At 39.0% G+C, this 24,195-nt stretch overlaps 4 protein-coding genes across 8 annotated transcripts; 2 read left to right on the top strand and 2 right to left on the bottom strand.

The window, feature by feature from the left end:
- The first annotated feature begins 92 nt into the window (after positions 1–92).
- On the top strand, positions 93–5,526 carry LOC122758403 (kynurenine--oxoglutarate transaminase 1-like). 3 transcript variants are annotated; one of them, XM_044012568.1, is made up of 13 exons: positions 93–224; positions 302–360; positions 1,040–1,187; positions 1,740–1,889; positions 1,984–2,070; positions 2,761–2,886; positions 3,176–3,296; positions 3,386–3,462; positions 3,545–3,634; positions 4,260–4,446; positions 4,686–4,762; positions 4,864–4,950; positions 5,051–5,526. In XM_044012568.1, exons 2-13 carry the CDS (start codon positions 308–310, stop codon positions 5,081–5,083), a joined length of 1,236 nt encoding a protein of 411 aa, XP_043868503.1. In that variant the 5' UTR covers positions 93–224; positions 302–307; the 3' UTR covers positions 5,084–5,526. The 3 variants fall into 3 exon arrangements, with proteins under 3 accessions (XP_043868503.1, XP_043868500.1, XP_043868501.1); XM_044012565.1 differs by having other exon boundaries at positions 5,047–5,525; XM_044012566.1 differs by lacking the exon at positions 93–224 and having other exon boundaries at positions 273–360; positions 5,047–5,525.
- A 507-nt stretch (positions 5,527–6,033) lies between these two features.
- On the top strand, positions 6,034–10,624 carry spout1 (SPOUT domain containing methyltransferase 1). Of its 2 annotated transcripts, XM_044053647.1 has the most exons (12): positions 6,034–6,118; positions 6,203–6,242; positions 7,150–7,263; positions 7,356–7,515; positions 7,603–7,692; positions 7,879–7,928; positions 8,450–8,580; positions 8,764–8,836; positions 8,925–9,023; positions 9,675–9,777; positions 10,100–10,247; positions 10,385–10,624. In XM_044053647.1, the coding sequence occupies exons 1-12, from the start codon at positions 6,077–6,079 to the stop codon at positions 10,460–10,462; spliced, it is 1,128 nt and encodes a 375-aa protein (XP_043909582.1). In that variant the 5' UTR covers positions 6,034–6,076; the 3' UTR covers positions 10,463–10,624. The 2 variants fall into 2 exon arrangements, with proteins under 2 accessions (XP_043909582.1, XP_043909581.1); XM_044053646.1 differs by lacking the exons at positions 6,034–6,118; positions 6,203–6,242 and having other exon boundaries at positions 6,249–7,263.
- Positions 10,625–11,214: 590 nt separating this feature from the next.
- Positions 11,215–17,838, bottom strand: st6galnac6 (ST6 (alpha-N-acetyl-neuraminyl-2,3-beta-galactosyl-1,3)-N-acetylgalactosaminide alpha-2,6-sialyltransferase 6). Of its 2 annotated transcripts, XM_044013007.1 has the most exons (6): positions 17,572–17,838; positions 17,115–17,180; positions 14,891–15,088; positions 13,620–14,017; positions 13,413–13,520; positions 11,215–12,967 (listed from the first exon to the last, which is right to left on the bottom strand). In XM_044013007.1, the coding sequence occupies exons 2-6, from the start codon at positions 17,136–17,138 to the stop codon at positions 12,781–12,783; spliced, it is 915 nt and encodes a 304-aa protein (XP_043868942.1). In that variant the 5' UTR covers positions 17,139–17,180; positions 17,572–17,838; the 3' UTR covers positions 11,215–12,780. The 2 variants fall into 2 exon arrangements, with proteins under 2 accessions (XP_043868942.1, XP_043868943.1); XM_044013008.1 differs by lacking the exon at positions 17,572–17,838 and having other exon boundaries at positions 17,115–17,327.
- Positions 17,839–19,754: 1,916 nt separating this feature from the next.
- st6galnac4 (ST6 (alpha-N-acetyl-neuraminyl-2,3-beta-galactosyl-1,3)-N-acetylgalactosaminide alpha-2,6-sialyltransferase 4) lies at positions 19,755–24,005 on the bottom strand. The gene is made up of 5 exons (XM_044013011.1): positions 23,686–24,005; positions 22,962–23,108; positions 21,886–22,295; positions 21,527–21,634; positions 19,755–21,434 (listed from the first exon to the last, which is right to left on the bottom strand). The coding sequence occupies exons 1-5, from the start codon at positions 23,716–23,718 to the stop codon at positions 21,248–21,250; spliced, it is 885 nt and encodes a 294-aa protein (XP_043868946.1). The 5' UTR covers positions 23,719–24,005; the 3' UTR covers positions 19,755–21,247.
- Positions 24,006–24,195: the final 190 nt, after the last annotated feature.

Genomic DNA, 24,195 nt, shown 5'->3' with positions numbered 1-24,195 from the left:
CCCATTGTTTGTAGAGGAGATTATGTCATGTATTTGATTTTCCATTATCAACATGTGGAGTATGAGACACTGTTGGTGTTTTAAATATAAGTAGCGTGTGTGGAAATACTGTCAGTCGTGGATAGTCGCACTGAGACTGAGTTCATACTTTTCATGGGAATAATAATCTGAACTCTGGCCGCTTGTTATTATTTCGTCAGAGTGCCGTGTGAAGCCACCGCCAGGTGAGTGGAGCTCACTTGTGACCACAGCACATCAGCTGCACAGTAATTGTACATTTAAAAGGCTTCTTTGCTTTCAGAACATCATGTCAAGACAACTTAATGCGCACAGAACAGATGGCGTCAAGAAGAATGTATGGTGAGTATTTGTAATATTCACTTCAGCACTTCATCACGTTCCCATTCATTGAGTCTAACACTCTGTGCTTTGTTTGTTCTCTGGGAGTTTATTGCTGTCAAAGTCTGTCACACGAGGATTCAGTGTGTCATCCTAACATAAAGAAAAAATAAAAATTAACAAGTTATCTGGTTATACAGGATTATATAACCCACTGTTCTGCATAGAGATCGACTGATGTGGGTTTTTCTGTTAAATCAATTTAAATGTTTGGCGTTTTTTTTTCCTGTAATGTGAATTTAACAGTTTAATAATTCCAAGTAATACAGAAAGGTGTTAAAAATGGCCATTTATTGAACACGTATGCGCACTGTCGTCCACTTTTCAAGTGTTTCAAAACTATAGTAACTATATTTTTTCAATGCTGCAGATATTTCTTTACAGTAAATATGAACAATTCATAAAAGCACTTGCACAAACCAAACAATTGACCAAGGTTTATTCATGAAAACACAAAAAACACTATTTTTTAACTTAGTTTTCCACCAAAACTATGGAAACAATATTACAATACAATTAAATGAAATAAATTGTACCTGCTGAGGCATAAATACTGTAGCTGTGAAGACAGGAGGCTGATGATGACTGATGATTCTAAACAGCACCACAGTGTTTGAGCAGCTGTATTTTGCACCACCAGGGTGGAATTTTCTAAACTTGCTGCAGACTACAAAGCTGTGAACCTCGGACAAGGATTCCCGGACTTCTCACCACCTCGATTTATTCAGGAGGCGTTTTGTAAAGCAGTGAGTGGAGGACCATCCATGCACCAATACACTCGAGCCTTTGTAAGTGTGATTTAACACGAGGACATGTGGATGTACGTGTGACAATGAAAAATGGTTACTTAAATCCCAGATGCACATTAATGCAGAGCTGCACTTATACCTGGCGTTACTCTGTGTTCATGCACATACATAACTGAACTGGCCCACTGTCTCTTTTATTTTTATTCAAATCAAAACTTTATGGTTAATCTTTCATGTGCCAGTAACATGTGGGGATTGAAAGTGTGTCAACTGTGCACAGCAGTAGAGAATTATCATGTGACTGACATTTATCTATAAATGCAAATTCTATCTAAAAACTAAACGTCTATCTATTTATAAAAATAAAGAATGTGTAGAATGTGTGTGTTTGTGCATGAACATAATGTAACACCAGGTATAAGCAGCTTATTAATGACGTATTTTTGGCAACCTGATCTCACCAAGCCCCTGTATTGTTTTGAACTGTCTTTGCATGCTAAATGTCACTGTTGTACACATTTTACATATGTCTTACATAAAGCCCCTGAAACAGTGAGTTGCCTCACATTTTGCTATGATTGATGTCCTCAGGGCCACCCTCCTCTTGTAAAAAGTCTGGCTAAATTCTTCAGCAGGATTGTGGGACATGAGATTGATCCTTTTGAGGACATCCTGGTCACAGTAGGGGCGTATCAGGCACTCTTCTCTGCGTGTCAGGCTCTGGTTGATGAAGGAGATGAGGTATGAAGATCAGCAACGAGACAACAGACAACAATCACATCCATGTGTGTTTAACATCTCAGAGAACAGAACTGAACAGAAATGTGTCTCTCAGGTGATCATCATCGAGCCGTTCTTTGACTGTTACCGGCCAATGGTGGTAATGGCTGGAGGCAAGGCAGTATATGTACCTCTGAGGCCGGTAAGTTGTTCATACACATTGAGAGAAATATGAATACTTGAAAGTCAGTCAGTCAGTCATCATCTAACCGCTTTATCCTCCACCAGAGGGTCGCGGGGGGTGCTGTGCCAATCTCAGCTACATCGGGCGATAGGCGGGGTACACCCTGGACAGTTCGCCAGACCATCGCAGGGCCACACACAACTAGAGACAAACAACCATTCACTCTCACACTCACTCCTATGGTCAATTTAGAGTGTCCAATTAACCTAATCCCCACATTGCATGTTTTTGGACTGTGGGAGGAAGCCGGAGAACCCGGAGAGAACCCACGCACACACGGGGAGAACATGCAAACTCCATGCAGAAAGGCCCTTGTTCCAACCGGGGCTCGAACCCGGGTCTTCTCACTGCAAGGCGAGAGAGCTAACCACTTCTCCACCGTGTGGCCCATACTTGAAAGTAAATGCATGAATTAAAGGCTACACTTGAAAGTTTCAAGGAGGATTCACTGGTCGTCCAAAAGTCATTCAATCAGTAGCAAGTGGATCTGCAGTCTTGAGATTTGCTCACACAGATTCCTGCGAACGTTCCATACTGAAGAAACCTCTTGCAAGCCCAGTGGCTACAGATTCACAGACTTGTGGATAACTGTGATCTAGATGAATGAGAATCTACACAGACTGGTCTTTTGTGTCTTTCCTTTTAAAGAAAAAGGAGAGCGGTGCTGTCCTGTCAAGTGGAGACTGGGTTCTTTCTGCTGAGGAGCTGGCCAGCAAAATCACTCCACGCACAAAAGCCATCATTATCAACACTCCCAACAACCCGTTAGGAAAGGTAACATATTGGTAAAACACAATGTTTTTTCACTGACAACAGCTGCTTACACAGAGTGAACTAATGTTCATGGAGATGAGGTGAAGCTGTGTTTCACATGAAGTCTGCTGCCAAACCTCAAAATGAACTTGCCTATTCACATCGGAGTGCACAGCCCATGGCTCTAGCCTTGGGCTCCATACTTTGCTGAATGTTGTATTAAGTCTTGTAAATGTGACATAAATATTCACAGCTACAATTGAGTTTGTGCGTAGTCCCAGACATAAGCACTCACATGTGTCATTTACAGGTTTACAAGACTGAAGAGCTCCAAATGATCGCAGATCTGTGCATCAAACACGACTTGCTGTGCATTAGCGACGAGGTATACGAGTGGCTGACTTATGACGAAGCCAAGCACGTAAAGATAGGTGAGGCCATGTAAAGCTGGAGTTGAGCAACATGCTTCCACAGTGTCTCAGTGTCATGAACATGATTATCTCTGGTGTGATACTGACAGCTAGCCTCCCCGGCATGTGGGATCGAACCATAACGATCGGCAGTGCTGGAAAGACTTTCAGTGCCACTGGATGGAAGGTAACATGCAGTTACATTCTGGTTGATACTGTTGTGTGTCCTGCTTTACGACTTGTTGTTATGTTGGTGAATACCTTTTCAGGTGGGCTGGGCTATTGGCTCTGCACATGTCATGAAACACATACAAACCATCCACCAGAACACGGTTTATGACTGTGCAACAGCTGCTCAGGTAAACACTTTAACCTCGACAATGAAGAAAGTGAGTCTTGTGAGAATTTGAAGACACAGTGAGGAAACAGCAACTGAGGACCCGTTTAGACAGAAACGGCACGAAGCGTAAACAATCTTTTTCTTTGCCGTTTTCAAAAAGTTCCCTGTGAAGACGCCATCGTTTCAGGAAGTATCTCCGTCCACACGGAACCCCCTGAAATGATTCAAAACACTGTAGTACATACGCCAAAACGGAAACACAGTAAATAATTGAACACCCATATAATATAAACTTAAATTAGATGAAATCTGGAAAAGTACATATTAAGATTGGATTTAAAGGCAGGGAGAAATTAATGAATTAGCTTTTGTAATTTGTAATCTTTGCACACACACACACCAACCAGTGAGAGTGAAGTTGTCCTCTGCACACAACCCATCCCATCCTGTGACCTTCCAGGTATGGGCCCAATTCCTTTCCTCTTGGCCATGATCAGAACAGACATATAGGGGACCATGAGTGGGATTAAGTGGATTTTCACATTTTTTCTCTTACAGTAATTGTCATTTCATCTTCATTTACACGTGTGATTTACTCTTCTATGTCCCATATTAACCTGTTCCTCCATCCCCATCTGTAACAGGAGGCAGTAGCTCATGGATTTGACAGAGAGTATGAGCTGTTTGGGACTCCAGAGAGCTACTTTCAGCAGCTGCCTGACATTCTGCAACACAAGAGGAAGAAGCTGGCCTTGTGTCTGGAGAGTGTAGGTTTGCAGCCCATCATGCCAGAGGGAGGCTATTTTATGATCGCAGACATCTCCTCTGTCAGTGAGTGTCAAACAACTTGACTTAAAACAATAGATTGAAATTTCTCAGCCACTCAGGTCATAGTCATCTTCAGTTAGCTGTGGGCAACTGGACTTGCTTGAGTTAAGATGAAGATGTTTCAGCTCCCATCTAAGAGTCCTCTTCAGTTCTGACTAACAGTTGGAAAAATCCAGGTAAATAGCCTCTGTGATAATGAACTATAATAATATTTACCTACTTTTCTCCTTTTTTATTAACAGAGATGGACATCAATGACGAAAGCACCAAGGATGAAGCCTATGATTTCAGATTTGTGAAATGGCTCACTAAAGAAAAGGTAAAGACACATACAAAAGGAATAGTGAATAAAATCAACAGACTTTCAAATCTCATCCTGTCCCTGAATTTTCCTTCATAGTTTGTCCTTTTCTTCTGCAGGGTTTAGCAACAATCCCCGTCTCTGCTTTCTACAGTCCAGAGCACAGCAAGGAGTTTAACAAGTACATCAGATTCTGCTTTGTCAAGGTGAATTCATGCTAGTTTACTGAAATGAAAAAGACCCAAAACCCTGTTTGTCTTTGTCAGACTCTCTTTAAAACACTCACTGTCTTTGTTCAACAGGAAGACTCCACCCTGGACGCAGCAGCGGACATCTTGAGAAAATTGTCCATGAAGTGAAACATCATCCATCCATTCAGATCTCAAGAAGCTAGTTAAAAGTACTTGACTTGGTCTGACTGATGAGTTCAGTCATCATCCTTATTTCCAAGAGTATGTCCCCACATTAGCTGTATTACAGTCCTTGTAATACAGCTAGGAATAACACTCAGGATTTGGAGAAAAATATTTCTGTGATTTTTCCCTTTTTGTTTGTTAAATGATTTTGTCTATTTAAACTGTGTTTGCATTGTAAGTACAGCATTACGGTTAAATGATAAATGTGTTCATTCATTGTGTCGTTTTTGGGGTTTAATGTGAGTAAAACAACACGCGTAAACTCTATGACAATATAAACGTTGAGTCAGTATGTGTTTTATTCATAGATTTACCGTAAAAAGAAATAAATCATCATGTGGACTAGCAGGTTCAGTAGAACTTTTAAAGGTGTTTGATTCTTGGAATATTCATCACTTATTATTTGTATATTACAAATGCACAATCTTTAGTCTGTATGCTCTTTAATACTCATGATATTTTGTATTTAAAAAATTAAACAATATTTATATGTACATATATTAAGTAAACTAGTTTAAAAATGAAACTTCCTATGTTTCATTAGATATTCTTTTTTAAATGCCTGTGCATTACATTAACTCAGGGGTGTCAAACTCACGGCCCCCTAAACTTATAAAATTAAAATAAATAGGTTATTTTGTTGTGAACTCCATCAAAACAAACACTTTTATTTTGAAATGGTGTGCAATAGCATCCTAAATATTTTTAATTGCAACACCATGAAGTTGCAAGATATAATTTTAATTTCAAACTTTTAGACAGTTAATTTTTTCCTGTAAATTGTTGAACCTTTTTCTTTCCCTGACCAGACTAGACCCCCAAGACATTTTCTCGAACGAAGCAGATTTTTATTTTGAAAAATAGTTAGTAGTGACCCGGAAGTTAAAATGAAACGTCACATGTTGGTGCGTGCAAAATGTCTACCGACACTGCATCAAAACGACTCTTATCCTCTCAGGTAACGTAAGACCAGTGTTTATCATTAAACTAACATTGTCCTCTTTTCTCTAGTAGTGAGTGTGTTTTTGTTTTTCTCCGATAGACTGAGGTCAGAGTGGACTGGAAGAAAAGAAAAGCAGAAAGTGAGTAAAACACAGCTAAAACTCAGGCTGATAGCTTTCAGCTCCATGCTATACTTGCAAGCTCACAGATTTCGCTCTTTTATTCTTCAAAATTCATAACTGTCAGAGTATAAAAATGTGTGATTTTCAGTATAAATGTTCGGGTTTTAGGGGTTCATTTCCCTATTTCCCCTCCGCTTGTACTGTGTAAATAAATATGTGTTATAGATAATTTCATGTAATTTTAATCAATGTAAATGCACTATTAGTCTTCCTTCCCGTGTCAAAGGTGTCCACTTGGCAAGTGTACAGGGTGTGAAATGGGCAAGTTGATTTATGAAGCTAATTTCATAATATGGGGCCCACTTTATAACAAACTATTCCCAAATCAATGTATATTGTGTCAAGAGCAAATTTGTGTGTAATATACGTTATAAGTTATTACTGTCTTTATTGCCATTTTATGTAACACCTACTACCCACGATGTTTATGCAGTTTTATTGACTTAAACTCAAATTAAAGGCATGAAAAGAGGCAAACTGTGAAAAACCCAACATGGTGAATAATACAAGAGCAGGGTGGCCTCTCTTTTGTCTGATCTACAGTTTAATAACCCCAAAAAAATTTCCTTTCAGACTAAACAAAGAGAAGCAGCAACTTATCTACATACATCTTCGAACTATGTTCTTTTATTTATGGATACATGTTTCTCCCAACTATTTGATGAATCAAAATAAAAAAAAATAGATATAAGCCTTGATTAAAATTAGATTTCAGAAGCGAAAGTCATGAAACCTGCTCATTTAGCAAAGGGACGTCGTCATATCTGCTTGTCTTACTCCATCTCTTTGGATATCATCGGTCCCGATACATTTCGAGATGCATCTGATTTACTTACTGGTTTCACCGATTCTTCCTCAATAACAGTAAATGAAACTAAGAAGCAAAGGAAAGAATCTAAGCTGATTAAACAGTTGGATAAGCAGAAACAGCAAGAGGCGGCAGAAAGAGAACAACTTGAAAGATGCCAGAACAAAAAAGGTAACTATGACCATTATTTCATTTCATTTCATGGGTTATTTTTGCTGTTTGTTCGTCAGACTGACAACATGTAAATAAACACCTCGTCTTAGGTCGGGGATACACAGTGAGTGTTGCCGTGCCAGGTTCTGTGCTGGACAACGCGCAATCCCCTGAACTCCGTACATACCTGGCTGGACAGATCGCTCGCGCCTGTGTCGTGTTCTGCGTCGACGAGATTGTTGTGTTTGATGAATATGGGGAAGATGTCAAGTGAGTCCACACAGTGGTTAAAGTCATCGGTAAACACACCATCAAACTATCAGAGCGTTAGTTTGACTTTCTGGCTTCATCCCACAGGAGTGTTGAAGGTGAATTTAAAGGTGTTGGGAAGAAAGGGCAAGCGTGTATTCAGCTTGCCAGAATACTTCAGTATCTCGAGTGTCCTCAGTAAGTAGGAATGTATATTATGTAAAATGCGTCTGTGTCATTTCTTTTTGATTGTTGTTAGTCAATCAACTGGATTTCCTTTTTTTAGTAATGTATAACCAAAAATAATTTCATATCCTATCAAAATTAGATCACCATTGTCCTTGATTTTATCAGACTTCTGTTACATCTTTTGTTCTCCACCAGGTACCTGCGCAAATGGTTTTTCCCAAAGCACCAGGATTTACAGTATGCAGGTAATTTAAAATACATTTCTTTTGAACATCCTAATTAGAAATTAGCACTTCCTGGGTTTGTTTGTTTTTTTACAGCCAGAGAAATACTTACAACTGCCACATTGAAGAAACTTTAAAAACATGATGATACTCTGGTGAACTGTATGAATTGAATTGGCTTTGTATGCTATTCATTGTCGCACTTCTGCCCATGAAAATGTTCCATGTGAGGTTATTAAAGTAAATTTGATATAAGAAGTGGTAGAAGAACCTTTAATAAAGGGCCACCACCTTTAATTTTAAAAAAACAAAAAACTAAGACCTGCAGAACTTAGACAATATCAATGTATAAAAATACATTTTCTGACCCAAAGGTTAAATATGTCATAGCAGTTGAAGTGTCATATTTCACACAAGGACACATTCTGTTTTTATAGATTTTTATCTGTGATTTGCTTCTATTGTGTTTTGATGATGATGATGATGACAATATTCCCTGTTTTCTATTTCTGAGTGATAATGTACCTGCTTTTTTTTGCCAGGTTTGCTGAACCCTTTAGACAGTCCACACCACATGAGGATAGACGAGGAGTCAGAATACCGGGAAGGAATTGTCCTCGACAGGCCAAGCAAACACGGAAAAGGTTCATTAGTCAACTGTGGAATGAGAAAGGTGAGCAAAATTTTGCTGGGATGCTACAACTTTTATATTCATGTTCATGAAGTATTCACATATGAACCCAGTGAATTTCTGTTTTCTGTCTGCGTAACATGATTCAAATAATTGTCAGAAGTTTGGCAAGTAATTTTTCTAATTTGGCAAATAAAACGGAACGATGTCCACTTGCTCTCACAGGACGTTCGGATTGATAAACAGCTGCAGTCTGGACTTCGAGTCACAGTACAGCTCAACAACAAGCAAAAGCAAGGTAATGTTTTCTGTCTAGACTCTAGCCTGTTGATAATGTCTGAATCTTTTCTACAATACTAAGAGTGTTGACTTCTTCTCATCTTTAGACAGCAAAATGTACCAAGGTGTGGTGGTGGCCCCTCATGTGCCCAGGATTGAAGGAGGACTCTACTGGGGTTACAGTGTCCGTCTGGCATCTTGTCTCAGTAGGTTTCCAACTCTTGATTTATCACTGAAATGTACTGTATGCTGTCATTAATATTTCAAGCACACATGAAAACAGCATTTTCAGATAAAAATTGAGCTCTGTGTCCTTTCTTTGATCAGTTAGTCTGACTATTCATTATTATATTAAGATACAAATTAAAAAATTAAAGCTGCTTATCTAAGCTCAACATGCTGTGGACCCTGCAGACGTGATGACATTCACCAGGCTCTTGGAATTCATGAGTGTGAATGGGTAGACACTGGGCAGACATCTGTCAGCGTAAACAGGAAGCTGATTCTCTCGTCTGTAGTTGTTGACATGGATTCGGAAATTATTACTCATGGGAAAAGAATGATGGTGACGCGTAAGAACAAGGACTTCCGTTGTGTAACTGACACTACAAGTTTAAAAGAGCTGTTTGTTCACAGTTGGTCAAGCTGTGACTGAACCAGTCATGAAGTCAGTGTGGGTAACGGAGTCAAAAAAATGGAGACCGAGAGTTTTCTAACATCTCTTTTTTTGGGAGGGCTCAGAAACAGACTATAATATGTGCATGTCAAAACAAAAACAGATTAATTTGGAGTATTAGTGGTAGTATTAGCCCTGAGTTGACCGCTGCGTCCTCACTGCTGTTGGTTTGTTCCTGCAGGTGCAGTTTTCACAGAATGTCCGTATAAAGAAGGATACGATGTGACGATTGGGACTTCAGAGAGAGGCAGCAACATGGACGAAACCACACTGTCGCCATTCAAGTAGGTCCAGAGCCCATAAGACTAATAATTACTAGTGTTTTCATTGTTGACGAGGGATAATTTGTCTGTTTTTGTCAGTTTACCACTGTGGTCCATAATGAAATGTCTCTTCCAATGTCATGAATATTTTATTATGACTTTGTTTAAATCCACCATGAGGTTTAAGTCTTCATGACCATGAAAGCATTGTAATGAATGGCAATCACTCTCTTGAATCCTTGATTTTTACATTTGTTCAATACTTATTATCTATAGCAAAAAATGCCAAATTCAACCTCAGAGTTGCTATACTTCACATTTTTATACATTCTCTGCTTTTCAGGCATCTTCTGATCATTTTTGGGGGTCTACAAGGGCTGGAGGCCAGTGTGGATTCTGACCAAAACCTGGAAGTGACTGACCCTAGTGTTTTATTTGACTTATACCTGAACACATGTCCTGGTCAGGGCAGCAGGACCATTCGCACAGAAGTGAGTGTGGCATATATATTGAACCAACCTTCATGGATATCATTTATGTAAACTCTTTATACTGTTATAATATGCCACATAATCTGTACTTATCCCTGCTCGTTGATGTCTGACAGCGTATTCGTTTCGTTTAACAGGAGGCCATCTTAATCTCCATGTCGGGGCTGAGACAGAAGATCACAGCTGCCTTTTCAGACGTTTCCAATGGTTCATGAAATAACAAGTGTATATGTTTGGTCATCTAACAGGTTGGATTGCCATAATTGACTAATCATACAAATCTAACTCCACCAAGAGCTGTCAGATTTCTCTATTTCTTGTTTAGTAATTGTGTTGTTTTTTGAAATCATCCAACAAATTGTACATATTTAAATACAAATACCATACCCAAGTTTGTTCTGACCTTTTTTTATATACTGAAATGATACAGAACATTTAATTTAAAAAACAAACAACTACAACAACAAAAAAGCAGCACAACAATGGCAAACAAATTCTAGGTTGAACTATCATAAATAAAGACCAGAGACAACTTCATGTTGCTGAGCAAACAGGTCAGACATTTCAATTCATCAAAAGACCTGCTCCATTTGCTCTGGGCAACATGGAGATTTTAAATGTTTCTACAAGAAAGCAGGACTTGACAGCGGCGATTGTCTTCTAGATATAATCACATTCTAGCTGCAGTGCATGCTGCAAGCATCTACCACTTTTATTTCTGTTAAACTAAATGATGCTCTCTTGAAGATCATTATGTGCAGCGTTGACATTGGATTGTAGAGAGTTGTTGTTTGACGTTTTTGGTCAAATTGGGAGTGAAGTACCTGAGTTTGCTCTGATTTAAATAAATAGAGGGGTGTCTGCGCCATATCAAACACCTGAATTTCAGCAGTCAATCTAAAGTTAGTTAGTTCAAAGTTCTCGGATACAGTTTCACGTTTCACAAGATGATGTTGATAAAGAGACATGTTCTTTTCTGTTTATTGTTGACCAATACACTCAAAACTAAAGGAAATACTGCAGTCGGATATATCTGAGGGCTTAATTGATTGCTAGAGGAAACGCAGATTAAGAATTACCTTCACGTTTCTACTTTAAAGCTGTAGTTTGACTGGTAGTTGAATCGCGCAAAGCTTTCATGCTCTGGAATTCCACTGACGTTTCAATTATGAGGCACCGTTTCAGTGTTCGTCTTCTTACTTCTTACTTTGTGTTCTAGCGCACCAACACAAAAAATATCTACACAATAAAAGTGATGGCATATCACTTCTGGAATCTGAATCTTTCTGAGGAGAGATTGACAAAAATCAGATATGAGTTTATTCATTTTCAACCATTTTGTCCTCGAGGTTCGTGGGGCGGCTGGAGCCGATTCCTGCTGAAATTGGATGAGAGCGAGTTCACCGTGACGGGTTTATCACAGGAGAGTGATAACCATTCACTTTTGCACTCAGCTATGATTGCTTTAGTTTTGCCTGATCCCCAGATGTGCATGTCTTTTGACTGTGAGAGGAGTAGCCAAAGACAAGCCTCGCACACACATGAAACATGCAAAGTCCCTCAGCCGAAGACACTTCCACCGACTGTCGATGCGGCCGATAAGGGGTAGATTTCAATTTCAGGTTGTTGGTGTGACTGGGATCTAAAGCGCTTAACTTCTTTGTTGCTGTGAGGCAACAATTCTAAACCTGACCTAAAGTAAAATATACCTGTGTTTTTATCCTCATGGTTTTTGTCATCGCCTATTATTGACATCTGTCACATGGGCTGGACCTTAAGCTGCATTCGTTTTTGGAGTTTGTCCCACAAAATAAATAAATAAATCTGTGTATATATATATATATTTTAAAAACCTAAAGCATCATAAAACCAGCATTGGCGCTTTGATCACACTGCACAAGTACAGTATTTAATACATTAATACAGCGTTTTGATTTTGTTGTTTTATTTAAGGTTATGTTTGGTTTTCTGTTTCAATTAGAATATGTGTGGATGTTTTTTTGGTTTTAGGAATTGTTCTAACTCTTGGCCAAATTGCTTATAAGGCTCCTATGTAGACTGACTTAGAAATCTCCTGAATATCACTGCAGTGTAAACTATAGAATAAGTTCTCTGTATAATAGACAAGAGATATATATATACATACACATACATATTATATATACGGTATATTCGGTGAGCCACTTATTCGGATACATCTGCTTTAAACATGGAAAACGGTGCATTTTTCAATACATAACAAAATAGAAACTCGTACAAACCAATTCTTAGCTTGATTTGTCTCCTTATTTACATAAATACTGATACACTGAGGACTTCAGAGAGCTCTCATAGGTGAGTTTGTGCATGAGGAAAATGTTTCCTTATGTCTACTCAGTCATTTGATCAAATAATATTTGTTTTCTTAGCAAAAGCTGCCATTTATCTTCACCATTTGGATATTTCAAGACCCAGTCGGGGCAAGATTGAAAATGAAATCCAGCCTATAATACTCATCCGGGCCACTGAGTGCAGGCTTTCAGTCTTTTTTTTTTCACCAGTCGGGGTGAGTGAAGGTGATGTTGTACTGCTTTGCCCAGCGTGCAAACACCTGTTTCTCTGTAATGAAGCGATGGTAGTTTCCTCTGCGGCCGCCCTCGCTCTGCAGGTATGTCAAACATTCATCCGACCCCCTGGGTTTGTAGTAGTGGTATGGCATCTTCTTGGATACATGTTTTTGTCTGGAAAAAAACAAGGGGGAGGGGGGGCCTCCATCCATTCAATTATCGGCAGTAATAATTGTTCAAAATAGGCCTAATTGTGGGGGAAAAAATCTAATATTTGAGTTACATAAAACCATTTTATTTCATTTTTTCCTAATTGTCCTTGAAATAGTGGCCAGTAGTGGCCAGTTGATAGGGAAAAGTCAACTGAGGGACTGGATAATATATAGCAGCTCAAAAAAGGCCTTATTTTGCTCTTCTCTCCTAAGAAGTAGAAGAAGAAAAACCCGAGTACACTTAATTCCACAGATGGGAGGAAAATGTCCTAAATTAAAAAAAAAGAAACTTTATGAGAGGAGGAAGGAGCAGAGAGGAGGAGAGCATGAGAAGAAGGTGAGAAGAGGGAAGGAGAAAGGAGGAGGGGGCAGAACGCAGTGTCAGCCCTGTTTTTACTTGTACTCACCCACAGTAGCTGGGGGGAACCATCCCATACACCTTGATGTTATCACATGTCTCGATGGCTATGACCATGGTGAACCAGCCTGTGCTCAACCACGAGTGAGATTTTTGTCTGAGCCAAAAAAAACAAACAAACAAACCAATAAGTATGTGAAATCAACATTTTTCTTATAGTGTATAAATGTGATTGAGATGAATGCCCAGTACTCGCCTGTCTCGTCCCGTCTCGCGGTAAAAGAGACTGTCAAATTTGCGCATCTTGTTTTGATTGATACTGAAAAAAGACATGTTCTTGTAGGTCATGCTGACTCTCTGGATCAGTCTGAACATAGTTCCAATCTTGCTCGGGGGTCCCCAGAATATCATCATGGGGTTGTTGTCTGTGCGGTGTAAGAACTCGTTTGGCCTCCGCACCACCCTGAACACACTGGAGTGAGCTACGACCCTGAGGGAAGTCCGCGTGCCCACGTCGCTCTCATACCCCAAAGTGGGGGCATCATTCATGCGTATCACACACTCCGCGTGGTCGATCTCTTCTCCCGCTTGACTCCCCAGGACGTGGCTGGAACTCGTCACCAGCGCGCAGCTGTGACAGTGCAGGGTCATACTCTGAGGAGTAAAGACAGCACCAATCAAAAGTCTTCAAACCAGCATTAAACGTGAGGTGGAGCATGAATACGCACAAACATCCAGAAATGATTGTTGTGCTCAGGGTGTGTTCAGTCTCTTCATTTGACAAACTCAAGTTCTTTTGGAGTATTAGGGGGAATTCAAATAGTTTTTTTAATTGCTTTATTGAAAATATGGTGTCAACATTTTTTTAAAGAGATGACTAATGAGTAATAAAAAAAATATAGTGAGTAGAGTAGCTTAATTTTGATGTCCTTAGACTTTTGGACTGAACCAATACTATACTCAGGAGCAGTGGCGGTTGCTGGTATTTCAAACTTACATAAATTCTGCAAACAAACAACTAGAGCAAGTAAACAAGGGGAAAATTATGAAAAAATGAAATGCTATAATAGTGTTTTTCTTTTCAGTGTTTATATCGCCGAGCAAAATAACACACAACTGCCAGTTATTTGTTGACAGACTTCCCTCTCAAAATCCACACAGGACTGAGGGCATGTACATACTCCGCATGAACAGAGAAATGTGTTCTCTGTCCCAGGGCTGCGAGAAAAGAATGGCTTCATTATTTTCTGGCAGCCCTCGTTTGGGAGGTCTTGCAGCTCTGAGATTTTGCAAACAGGAAGACAGCTGTATCATGTGAAAATACACACATCTGTGGGCATCCCACTAACTTTTTTATATCTCTCATTGTAGTTTCCATGGTACTTTGCAAATAGTCCTACTGATTCTGAAATCAAGGTCACAGTTTATACTAAATTAGGATTTTGATGCGGCCTCATGTGGAAAACCTTGTGCACAGCACAGAAATCTATAGGTATTGGGGATTTTTGTGAGCCAACTGTTAAGTACCTTGTTTCCTTGAAATGTCGTGTAACCTTCTTTCCCAGCCCACTTTTTCAAGTCTGTTGTTATGAGAGGGTGATTTGCAGTAATGTGGATGGGGGTGTAGACGTCACTGCTGCCATTGTTGGAGCCATACAGGAAGAAGAGTGTCATCAGGATGAAGATGGCAGCAAAGATCACCATCTTGTGACTCTGTTGTCCACTCTGCAGTGTAAAAAAAATCCCCACAGTGGTCAAATGTAATGGAGGAAGCTCCATTTACACACACATTTGCGGTACTTTATACCTACCTACACACTACTGTACATTTATTTATCAGTTACTTTTTCAAATGTAGATTATTTTCAAACACTATCATTTCACAGGTTTTTCTTTTTGAAGTTCTGTAACGATATGCATATCGAAACCGAAGTCGCTACACTCTACCCACGCACCTGTGTCACGCCTTCCAACTCCCAGAGTTTACCCTTCCATTCCAGATACAGCCCTATGAATTTATTATTAACTTTTAAATTATTATTTAGTTAATAACAACTAAGCTTCAAAATGTCCGTCTGGACTTCCTTTTTGCTTATTTTAACCATAAAGGGGCCAGAAAATGTCCTATGACATAAGTGCTTTTGCCCATTTTTCTTGAATAACAGGCAGTTACTTACAATTTACTGCATGTTAAAAAAGCTCTAGCTATTTGATTTATTCTGCTTACATTGTTTGTTGTATTTATTAAGCGCATTTTTGAAAATAAAAATTGTGATGCGAACCGAATGGTGACTTTGGTGTCGTTACAGGCCCACTCGACGTAACAAAAGGAAATGACACATAACAATCAACAGGACACAGCCACAAAGACACATACATCATTACATATCCAAGGCACAACCCACATCCACGAGTTAGATGATCGACATCGAAGATAAAGTCACATTTAATCAAATTTCACAGTGGAAGACGTACAACAGCGAACACAAAACAGACGGCACTCAGGCCGTGGCACCTGCTGCCCGTTTAGATTGTATTTAACTGTATCACTCAGATGTTTTTTACTACACTTTGTATTGTTCTCTAATTGCTTTTAGGTATTACTCAAGTTTAAGAATTGGTAATACATGATATACAGGAATTGAGTAAATCTACTTATTTCATGATTAGTAATTAGGGGGCATGGAAGCTGATGGAGCTTTTTTAGCCTCACTGTTTAAGCTTTAGGCATCTATAGAAAAGTATTGGGAGCAACACAATCTGTCTGTGCTGAAACGGAGCAGAGGAAATCAAGACAGACGGATAGAATGGTCATAAAATTTGGAGCTTGACATCCTGGTTCCATTTTCATTGCAGCTGTAGCAGTTCACAGACAGAAAGCTGTTTCTCTTCATCCCACTCTGCTGATTTTCATGTAAAATCATTCATGCATTTTACAATATTTAACCCTTTTTTGATTTACAAACCACATTCTCAGACCAAGAAACTTAGCTGGGCCAGACATTTTCTGCAGCCAGTAAGCAGCAGGTGACGACGGGTTTAAAACGTACATCAAAAAGTGCATTTCAATAATAAAAGGACTAGTCATAAAAAATATTTGGGTCATACCTGTCCTTTGCACACCTCAAAAAGTGCCTTGAGCACAGAATACAAAAGAAACTAACACTGTTATCAAACCTATCAGACTACTGTGGGAATCTTTGAGGGACAGTGAAAAGTGTTTCTCTCATTATTTCTCCAGTTATTATCTGGTGGAACCACAGGCTGGGCCACTAAGAAGCAGGTTATTGGCGGGGTACACCCTGAAACAAACAACCATGCACTCTCACACTCACACCTATTAATTTAGAGTGTCCAGTTTACCTAATCCACCAAAACAGTTTTCCATAATTATCACGTTTCCTTGATCTTGTTCTAGTCTTCCATGTTTTTGAAGAAAGAAAAACATAAACCTGATGCATCAACAACCTTAAAACATCTGTGCGTGAATGGGAAAGTGAAAGGTTGAGCTGAGACCTCTGTATGTTGCAACCTGCAGTCTCACCAGCGTGTCACTAGTCATAAATATCGACATTGATTGACAGCTAGTACTCCAGTTCGTCTGTTGCTGAGGCTTTTAATTTGATTTCATCCCCAGTCATTTTTAACCTGCAGGTGCCAGGCCTGATGATGGAGATGATGGAGATGATGAGGATGAAGGGTTAGAAGTGAACAGGGGCCACACCCTCCAGTTGTTTGTGTCCAGACTTACCTTGCCATTGAGCCTGAGCACCATGCTTTCTGATCAGCCTGCCTGTCACAGTGTTCGTCGTCATACCTGCACACACGCACGCACACACACACACACACATACATACATACATACATACATACAAGGAGAGAGACAAACAAACGTGCTGCTGCACAATCACATTGTGATGCTGCTGCTGCTGCTGCTGCTACTATGGCACTGCGTCTCATCCGTGTACACACACACACACAACACAGACACATACCCACCGATTAAATGTCATATTTTCCATTTACTCCATATCTACAGGTAAAAATCACCTCAATATTGATTATAAAATTATCACAAAGATAAAAAAAATTTTCATCTCATAAAACAGCAGACGTTCATGTAGAGAATATAAATATAAATAAATAAATGAATGAAGGAAAGAAAGAAATGAGTAAACCGCGTCGTCTCCAATGTGTCCTTTACGTACCTTTACCGACAATTCATAAATACCAATATCCTGCTGATGGGATTACGGTATTAAGTATGACTCCATGTCATCTGGCAGCAGCGTTAATCCGGCGCTTTACCGTCGCTCGGCCTTTGCGGTCTCTCTCTCTCTCTCTCTCTCTCTCTATCTCACGTTTCTTATCTTCCTGTTCCCCCCGCCACGACGACGACAAGACCGCGTGCGTCACTGCGGCGCACGAGACAAATTTGTGATCGTTTTACCGTTAAACAAACAAACAAATCATGACATATTATAATAATAATAATAATAATATTTGAACATCCATGATTTTAATCAGTGGCGCACACGGGGCGGGGGTTGCTAGTGTTGCCCCTCCCCATAATCTGCATGTTTTGGACTGTTTTATTGTGTATTTTATTCCTGCTAATTTATTATTTTTGTGTTTTTTCTTTTTTCTTTTGGCACTTGAGTACCTTGCAGATGTTCAGTCCTTGTTTATATATACTGTAAATATCAAACCCATATAGTATATTCTGGTAACTGTCTATAACAGGGGTGTCAATTTGCTCTCAAGTGGGCTGGACCAGCCAAATAATAGCATAATAAATTATTTCCCTTTGTTTTATAATAAATGAAGTATTATGAACAACCTGAAATGTCTTGCGAAAAATAAGTGAAATGTAATGAAATATAATATTTCACATTATGATTATGAGATTCTAATCATAATGTGACATTTTCACAAATTCATCCTGGGGGCCAAATTGGACCCATTACATTTTTTTACTTTTTATAATCATATTGTTAATATCCTTGAAACAATTTTCTTCGGGATAATAAAAGTATTCTGATTCTGATTCTGATATCCTTCTATATTATACTTTCACATAATGTGGAAAAGTATTACTATTTATTACCTTTATCTTAACTGTGACAATGTAAATTTCCCCAGTGCGGGACTAATAAAGGATTATCTTATTTTAAATATTGGAAGGTGCTAAATAAATATTGATAGTAGTATCAGCATTTAAGGCAAACCTTTTTTGGTCAATAGATTCATTTTGCATCATGAATACACTTTTATTGTGAACTATATGTTGTTGCGTATTAAGACAAACCACTTTTATTTTTAAATTCTGTGAACTATTGACACAAATATGGTTATTGCAACATCATGATGGAATATTGTTGTGTAATTTTAAAGTTATATCACCCACCCTTACTGAAAAGTTACTTGTGGGCTTATTTTCACTGGACCGGCCCTCACCTGACGAGACTAGACACTCAGTCTGTGTGTGTAATCTCTTTAGAACCTTCCATGATATAAACACTCACCTAGTGAGGACAAGTAGTCTGCATTAGGACCACCTTACCTGTGGGTAAGGTTAGGGGTGAGATGTATACTGCGGTTAAGTTAAGTCTTTTGACCATGATAGGTCATAAGACTTAGGCTGCCTAGATTTATTTAGATTTCATGGCTGTAGAATTGTCAAAAAATGTTCAATGAGTGCTTCTACCCCTTTTTCCAAGATAACTTCAACTGTCAATATCTGGCAATTATTCAATATTACTGTGTGTTTTGACTGTGCAATGACAAAAAAAGTAAGAGTTTCCAAGTAACAAAATAGGAACTAAGCTATTTTACATATGTATAAAAAAATCGTCAGCACTGGACCTTTATTTTTCAAATGATCTGCCTGTATTTGGAGTAAATGTCCAGGCGTTTTTATTTCATATGGTACAGAAGCGGCTGAACACCAGGAGCTCTTTTAGGCACATGATTTTAGTAGTGGTGTCTGGGTCAGCATCCCCTTTCCCTCTGTGTTTGCGCCCACGACTGTGGCCCTGTCTGCTGTTTGGCTGTTTGGAATTTTCAAGATCAAGGTCTTTGGTTTAGTGGGCAGAGACACAGTTATTCATAAACAATTTGGAATTAATGAGAACTAACAGTGTGGCGTGTGAAGATGTTGCATATTCTCAAGGTTCAATATTCACATTGTTCCACAATTGTTTAGTTTTTATATACTTACAATTATAAAAGCAGTCTGTGTGCACCCACACTGTCATAGAAGTTTTTATCAGTTACAGTAACAGACAGACGTGTGGGTGGACCAAGACAGTGTTGATAATTAAATAGAATCCACAAGCCGATACAAGCAAAGTGTCTAAGTGTCTCCCACAAAGTCAACACACACACAAACTCAGCAAGTCAGCACATTTATTCATGACGACAACAAACTCACAACAACAGTAGTAGTAGTAGTGGTCAAGTTTACATTCAAGTATTTGATGCAGTTTACTACATTAAGTCATTAATAATAATACATTTGAACTCTGAACAATTCAACAAGTTTGAAATGTACACACAATAAAGTACTGTGACACAGTAGTTTGGGCAGTAGTGCAAATACTATTACAATCTTTGGTATTAGTCACAAAACACGCCTTAACAACAACAAAAAAGGCACCACTATAGTTTTCATTTTAAACAGGCAACAAAATATAAAGGGTAAACTTTTTTTTTTTTTAGAGAACACATTTAGTTTGTGGTTACATGTATTTATAATCTGGTGTGTGATTGATTTAAACATGATCACACCTGCATCATGTCAGGTACCATCTGTGGGACCTGTGAAAGTGTGTGAGACACAAGGCTCCATCTCCCACATCGAACCACTACTGTGTCCTATAACTCTACTGCAAATTGCACATTCACTCTTTGGGTTAACATTACATTAATGCAAGCAAACTCCATGTTCTTGTAAAAGTAAATACTCCTACAGCTACGCCCAGCATTTGATCGAAATCAGAATACTTTATTAATCCCTGTGGCGGAAATACTGTCTGAAGTAAGTGAGTAACTTTCGGTAGCTGAGGATAAGTGACGCAACAGTATGAACCAGTATGTTCATTTGATGGTGGATTTATGAGCAGTGAGCATGAAATGTTCTTCAAACAGATTATACACAAATTATAGTTTTTTTGTCATTGCAGACTATTTATGAACACTGGTTTGCTTAAGAGATGGACTTAATTCAAAACAGGCCAATCCTTGAGAGGAATGGCAGAGAAAATGTAGACAGTTAATCAATGAGCTCTGTCAACTGTCAGAATTGTTTGATTATGTCAAGCGAAGTGACACATCTCTGGTTCTTGCTGGTTTTATATCTTTTAAAAAAAAAGAGCAGTGAATCACTTAATCAAAGAAAATAAAAGATTGATCATGTCTCAGAGAGAGCTTGTGTGCATATTGTAGCTTTAACTTGAAATATCAAGGCACATGTACAAAGAAATTAATGTGTAGTTTAGAGAAGAATCTACTACTATATACCATCTCTCTTAATTCAAGGAACGTCTGTCCTTCCATCTGTACGTCTGTTAATCATACAACTGTCCAATGGTTCGATTGACAGGCTTAGGTGTGTGCAGTGCTGACATGGACATTGATTTTATGAGTGGATATACTGTACATGCTGGAAATATTCAGAAATGCTGAGAAGGTATTTAAGCATTTAAATAAAATGTGTTGGTGTTTTTTATATACAATACATTTGGTTTTAGATGGGTTTTTCCACTAGTATAAGCCAGTGTAAAATTACTAGTATGTGCACTGTACGCGTCCCGCTCTTGCAATAATAAAATATTCAGCAGAGAACAAAAAGAATTACCACTGTACAGACCAAGAACATCTTCATCAGAGGCTCCACGATGGGTATTTAAACTCAATTTGATGGTGTGTGGCCCATTTAGCGTAGATGGCCTTCTCAGTGATGAAGCGGTGGCCTCCGCGTTTCGCATGCTCGTGGACGTTGTACATCTTGCACTCGTTAAGTCGACCTTGTTCATAGTAATGGTAAGGAACATCACCGTGGTTGGCCCGACTGTCGGCAGGAGGAAATAACACCAATATGAAAAGGTTATATCGGACATATTTTGTCTTTAAATGGAGGAAACATTATTTCTCATGTCTCACCTGCAGTAGTTATCGTCGATCATTCCATAGACGTGGATTCTGTCACAAATATCCAATGCCAGAATCATTGTGAAAAATCCTGTGCTGAGAAACGCCCCAGTCTTCATTCTAAAAGGACAACAAACATGTGTTCTTTAAAAGTGGCCATAATAGTCATTTATCAATGAGAATTTAAAATGAGATAAACACATTGAACAAACAGTAAGGATGATTATCTACCTTGAGCTGTTATAGTTAATGTAATAATGTATTTGAGTAAGCTAATCTTGTGTAACTATTAATAATAATTCATTCTTCTGTTGTTTTACAGATTTGAACAACAACACTTTACTCTGATGGGACATAAATTCACACTGTACCTGTCTTTCCCAGTTTCATTCTGAAACATGCTGTCACAGTACTGAATCTGCTCTTTGGTCACAGTGTAGATTCTCACTTTTGGATAACTCTTTGCTATTTTCAGGAGAGCGTTAAAGATGTGTCCTTTCCCGTCTTGCCTCATGTTCCTGTCAGGACCCCAGACCACATATGTGGTGTTTGCTGACTGCTGGAAGAAGTAACTCTCGTTTTTCACCAGCAGGGGAACGCTGGTGTGAGACACAACCCGCACTTTGGTGCGGTTCCCAACGTCCTGCTCAAACCCCCGTGTGGGTGCATTATTCATTCGAATAACACAGTCGAACTTGTCAATCTCTTCTCCAGCACCAGTTCTGAGCATCTGACCTGAGCTGGAGACCAAGGCACACTGGTTGCAGTGCAAGTCCAGAAACTGTTGACAGAGGGAGAAAAATACATTTAGGTTGTGATTTGGGCATTATAATGATTAACAATTAGCCTTTATGTTATCCAGTGAATAGTAGCTTCAGAAAGTTTTCATACCATAGATAAAAGGTGGAAGAAGTCTTTCGCTTGGTTTGCTGAAGCCAATCAGAAAATCTGAAAACACTGCTAGTTGCAAAATCAAGAGTTTGGATGGACTTCAATGGCTAAATTAGCCTATTTCTCATTTGATTTACTAAGTCATTTTAAATATTTCTGTGGAGTTATTGGTCTCAATCGCTAGTTTCAGGTCTTTTTTTTAAGTAAATGGTGTTAGTTATGTTTCCTTTCACAGGAAAATAGATGATAAATCACAGCACGAGTGGACATCACTGATTGACAGCTGGTATGCCTGGTTGTGAATTTCTGGTTGCAAACCCTCAACATGGCAATGATCAAATCAAGAATCTTGAGGCTTCAAAAAAAAGAGCTCAGTTTCCTACTTTATAAACCAAATGATTATGCCATTTAGGATCCAGTGGGCCATGTGTTGCGCTTATTTTCATGCTGATCATAAAGATCCAAACCACTTTCAGAGTCACCATAAACATACTCAGACATTCTGAGTGGTGAAGTAATTTGACCTCGGCCTAAATCCTGACGCCCTGCTTTTTACCTGCTCCGTCCTGTGAGGGGTGATCCTCATGTAGCCCCTGAGTCCACGATTTTGCACAACAACCATTGGATCGTGCTGTGTGATCACATGACCTAACCAAACCAGGAGAGTAAGGCTTAGGCTCAGCAGGCTGAGCCAGTGCAGCATCTGTGGGGGGGGGAACACATCCATACATGCACTCATTAGTCTCATACAGAGATTCTCTAAGTGTGGGTGTTGGGGGTACTGCAGATGTGCCTCAGACTTGGCTGTAGAAATTCACACATGTACCAAATATGTTATATATATTTATAAAATGTAGAATGTTAAATGACATGAATGACTGTCCTTTCAATGTTAGCATAAATAATGTTAAGTTAAAACAAAAACAAAGATTCCTTTTGGACTGCTACTTATACTTTAATGACTTTCTCTGCAGATGAGGAGTGTTGTTATTACTAAGGATTTCTCCTTGGTGAGCAGCAGAATTGAATTAATTTTCATTGGTAATCACAATTATTTTGATCAATAATAGGATGTTCATTTTAAAAAAACATAATGAAGTTCACACCTCAGTGTTATGATACATTGTTGCTAGTGTGATGTACAGATCTGGTCGTGGGCCTCGGAAGTTTTGTAGAATTTCTGGGGCCTCAAACTTGTTTTAGGCAAACTTATGTTTAAGTTTGCTTAACATTATCGATAAAACGCACAATTTGTATTCAAGTAACTGGTTCCTTCTTACCTTGAATTTCATGTCTAGCCCCCTGCCTTTCATTTTTCCAGGCGTTTAATGTGATGCAGAGGCGAGAAAACACCCGTCTTTTTATCTCCAAAATGATGCATGTTTAAACGTCTACGTATCCTCGGTTCTGACGAGTGTTTTCCAATTCACGATCCTTTTCGTTTCATTAAGCGTTCGTTCCCACGTAGATACTACGTCAAACATTATCCTCTTACACTTTCCATGGCTGAGCTATTTAACTTAATGTTGTCTCGTTTTATATCGCTATGTCTTGACGCGGTTTCTAGGCCACGAATCCGCCCTCTCTCCCTCTATCTGAAACATTGCTTCCGGTCCGCTTTTCAGAACAAAAATACGTCGCACGTTCATGGAAGGTAACTGTTGTGCTTTTATTTTGAAATGGAAATACCTTAGACCGGAAATAATCGTTCGGCTTGTTCTACATACGAAACTTGCACTTGCGTATAAATACATTTGCCTTCAAGTGAAATCGACAGGAGAATATTTTTC

Source organism: Solea senegalensis, linkage group LG21 (assembly GCF_019176455.1).
Source record: "Solea senegalensis isolate Sse05_10M linkage group LG21, IFAPA_SoseM_1, whole genome shotgun sequence".
NCBI lineage: Eukaryota > Metazoa > Chordata > Actinopteri > Pleuronectiformes > Soleidae > Solea > Solea senegalensis.
Note: the sequence above shows the minus strand (reverse complement) of the source record. Positions and strands in the feature narration are given on the sequence as shown.

Bases quoted from the DNA above. Each gene is read 5' to 3' on its own strand.
- LOC122758403 (XM_044012565.1), top strand. From the start codon at position 308: ATGTCAAGACAACTTAATGCGCACAGAACAGATGGCGTCAAGAAGAAT. The intron at 361-1,039 runs GTGAGTATTTGT...TTGCACCACCAG, and splicing joins GGCGTCAAGAAGAATGTATG to GGTGGAATTTTCTAAACTTG. The intron at 3,463-3,544 runs GTAACATGCAGT...ATACCTTTTCAG, and splicing joins TCAGTGCCACTGGATGGAAG to GTGGGCTGGGCTATTGGCTC.
- spout1 (XM_044053646.1), top strand. From the start codon at position 7,011: ATGAAACCTGCTCATTTAGCAAAGGGACGTCGTCATATCTGCTTGTCT. The intron at 8,581-8,763 runs GTGAGCAAAATT...TTGCTCTCACAG, and splicing joins TCAACTGTGGAATGAGAAAG to GACGTTCGGATTGATAAACA. The intron at 9,024-9,674 runs GTAGGTTTCCAA...TTGTTCCTGCAG, and splicing joins CCGTCTGGCATCTTGTCTCA to GTGCAGTTTTCACAGAATGT.
- st6galnac6 (XM_044013007.1), bottom strand. From the start codon at position 17,138: ATGGTGCTCAGGCTCAATGGCAAG. The intron at 15,089-17,114 runs GTAAGTCTGGAC...TTTACACTGCAG, and splicing joins TGCTCAGGCTCAATGGCAAG to AGTGGACAACAGAGTCACAA. The intron at 13,521-13,619 runs GCGAGTACTGGG...TTTTTGGCTCAG, and splicing joins CGCGAGACGGGACGAGACAG to ACAAAAATCTCACTCGTGGT.
- st6galnac4 (XM_044013011.1), bottom strand. From the start codon at position 23,718: ATGAAAGGCAGGGGGCTAGACATGAAATTCAAG. The intron at 23,109-23,685 runs GTAAGAAGGAAC...CCCCCCCCACAG, and splicing joins GGCTAGACATGAAATTCAAG to ATGCTGCACTGGCTCAGCCT. The intron at 22,296-22,961 runs GTAAAAAGCAGG...CTCTGTCAACAG, and splicing joins CCCCTCACAGGACGGAGCAG to TTTCTGGACTTGCACTGCAA.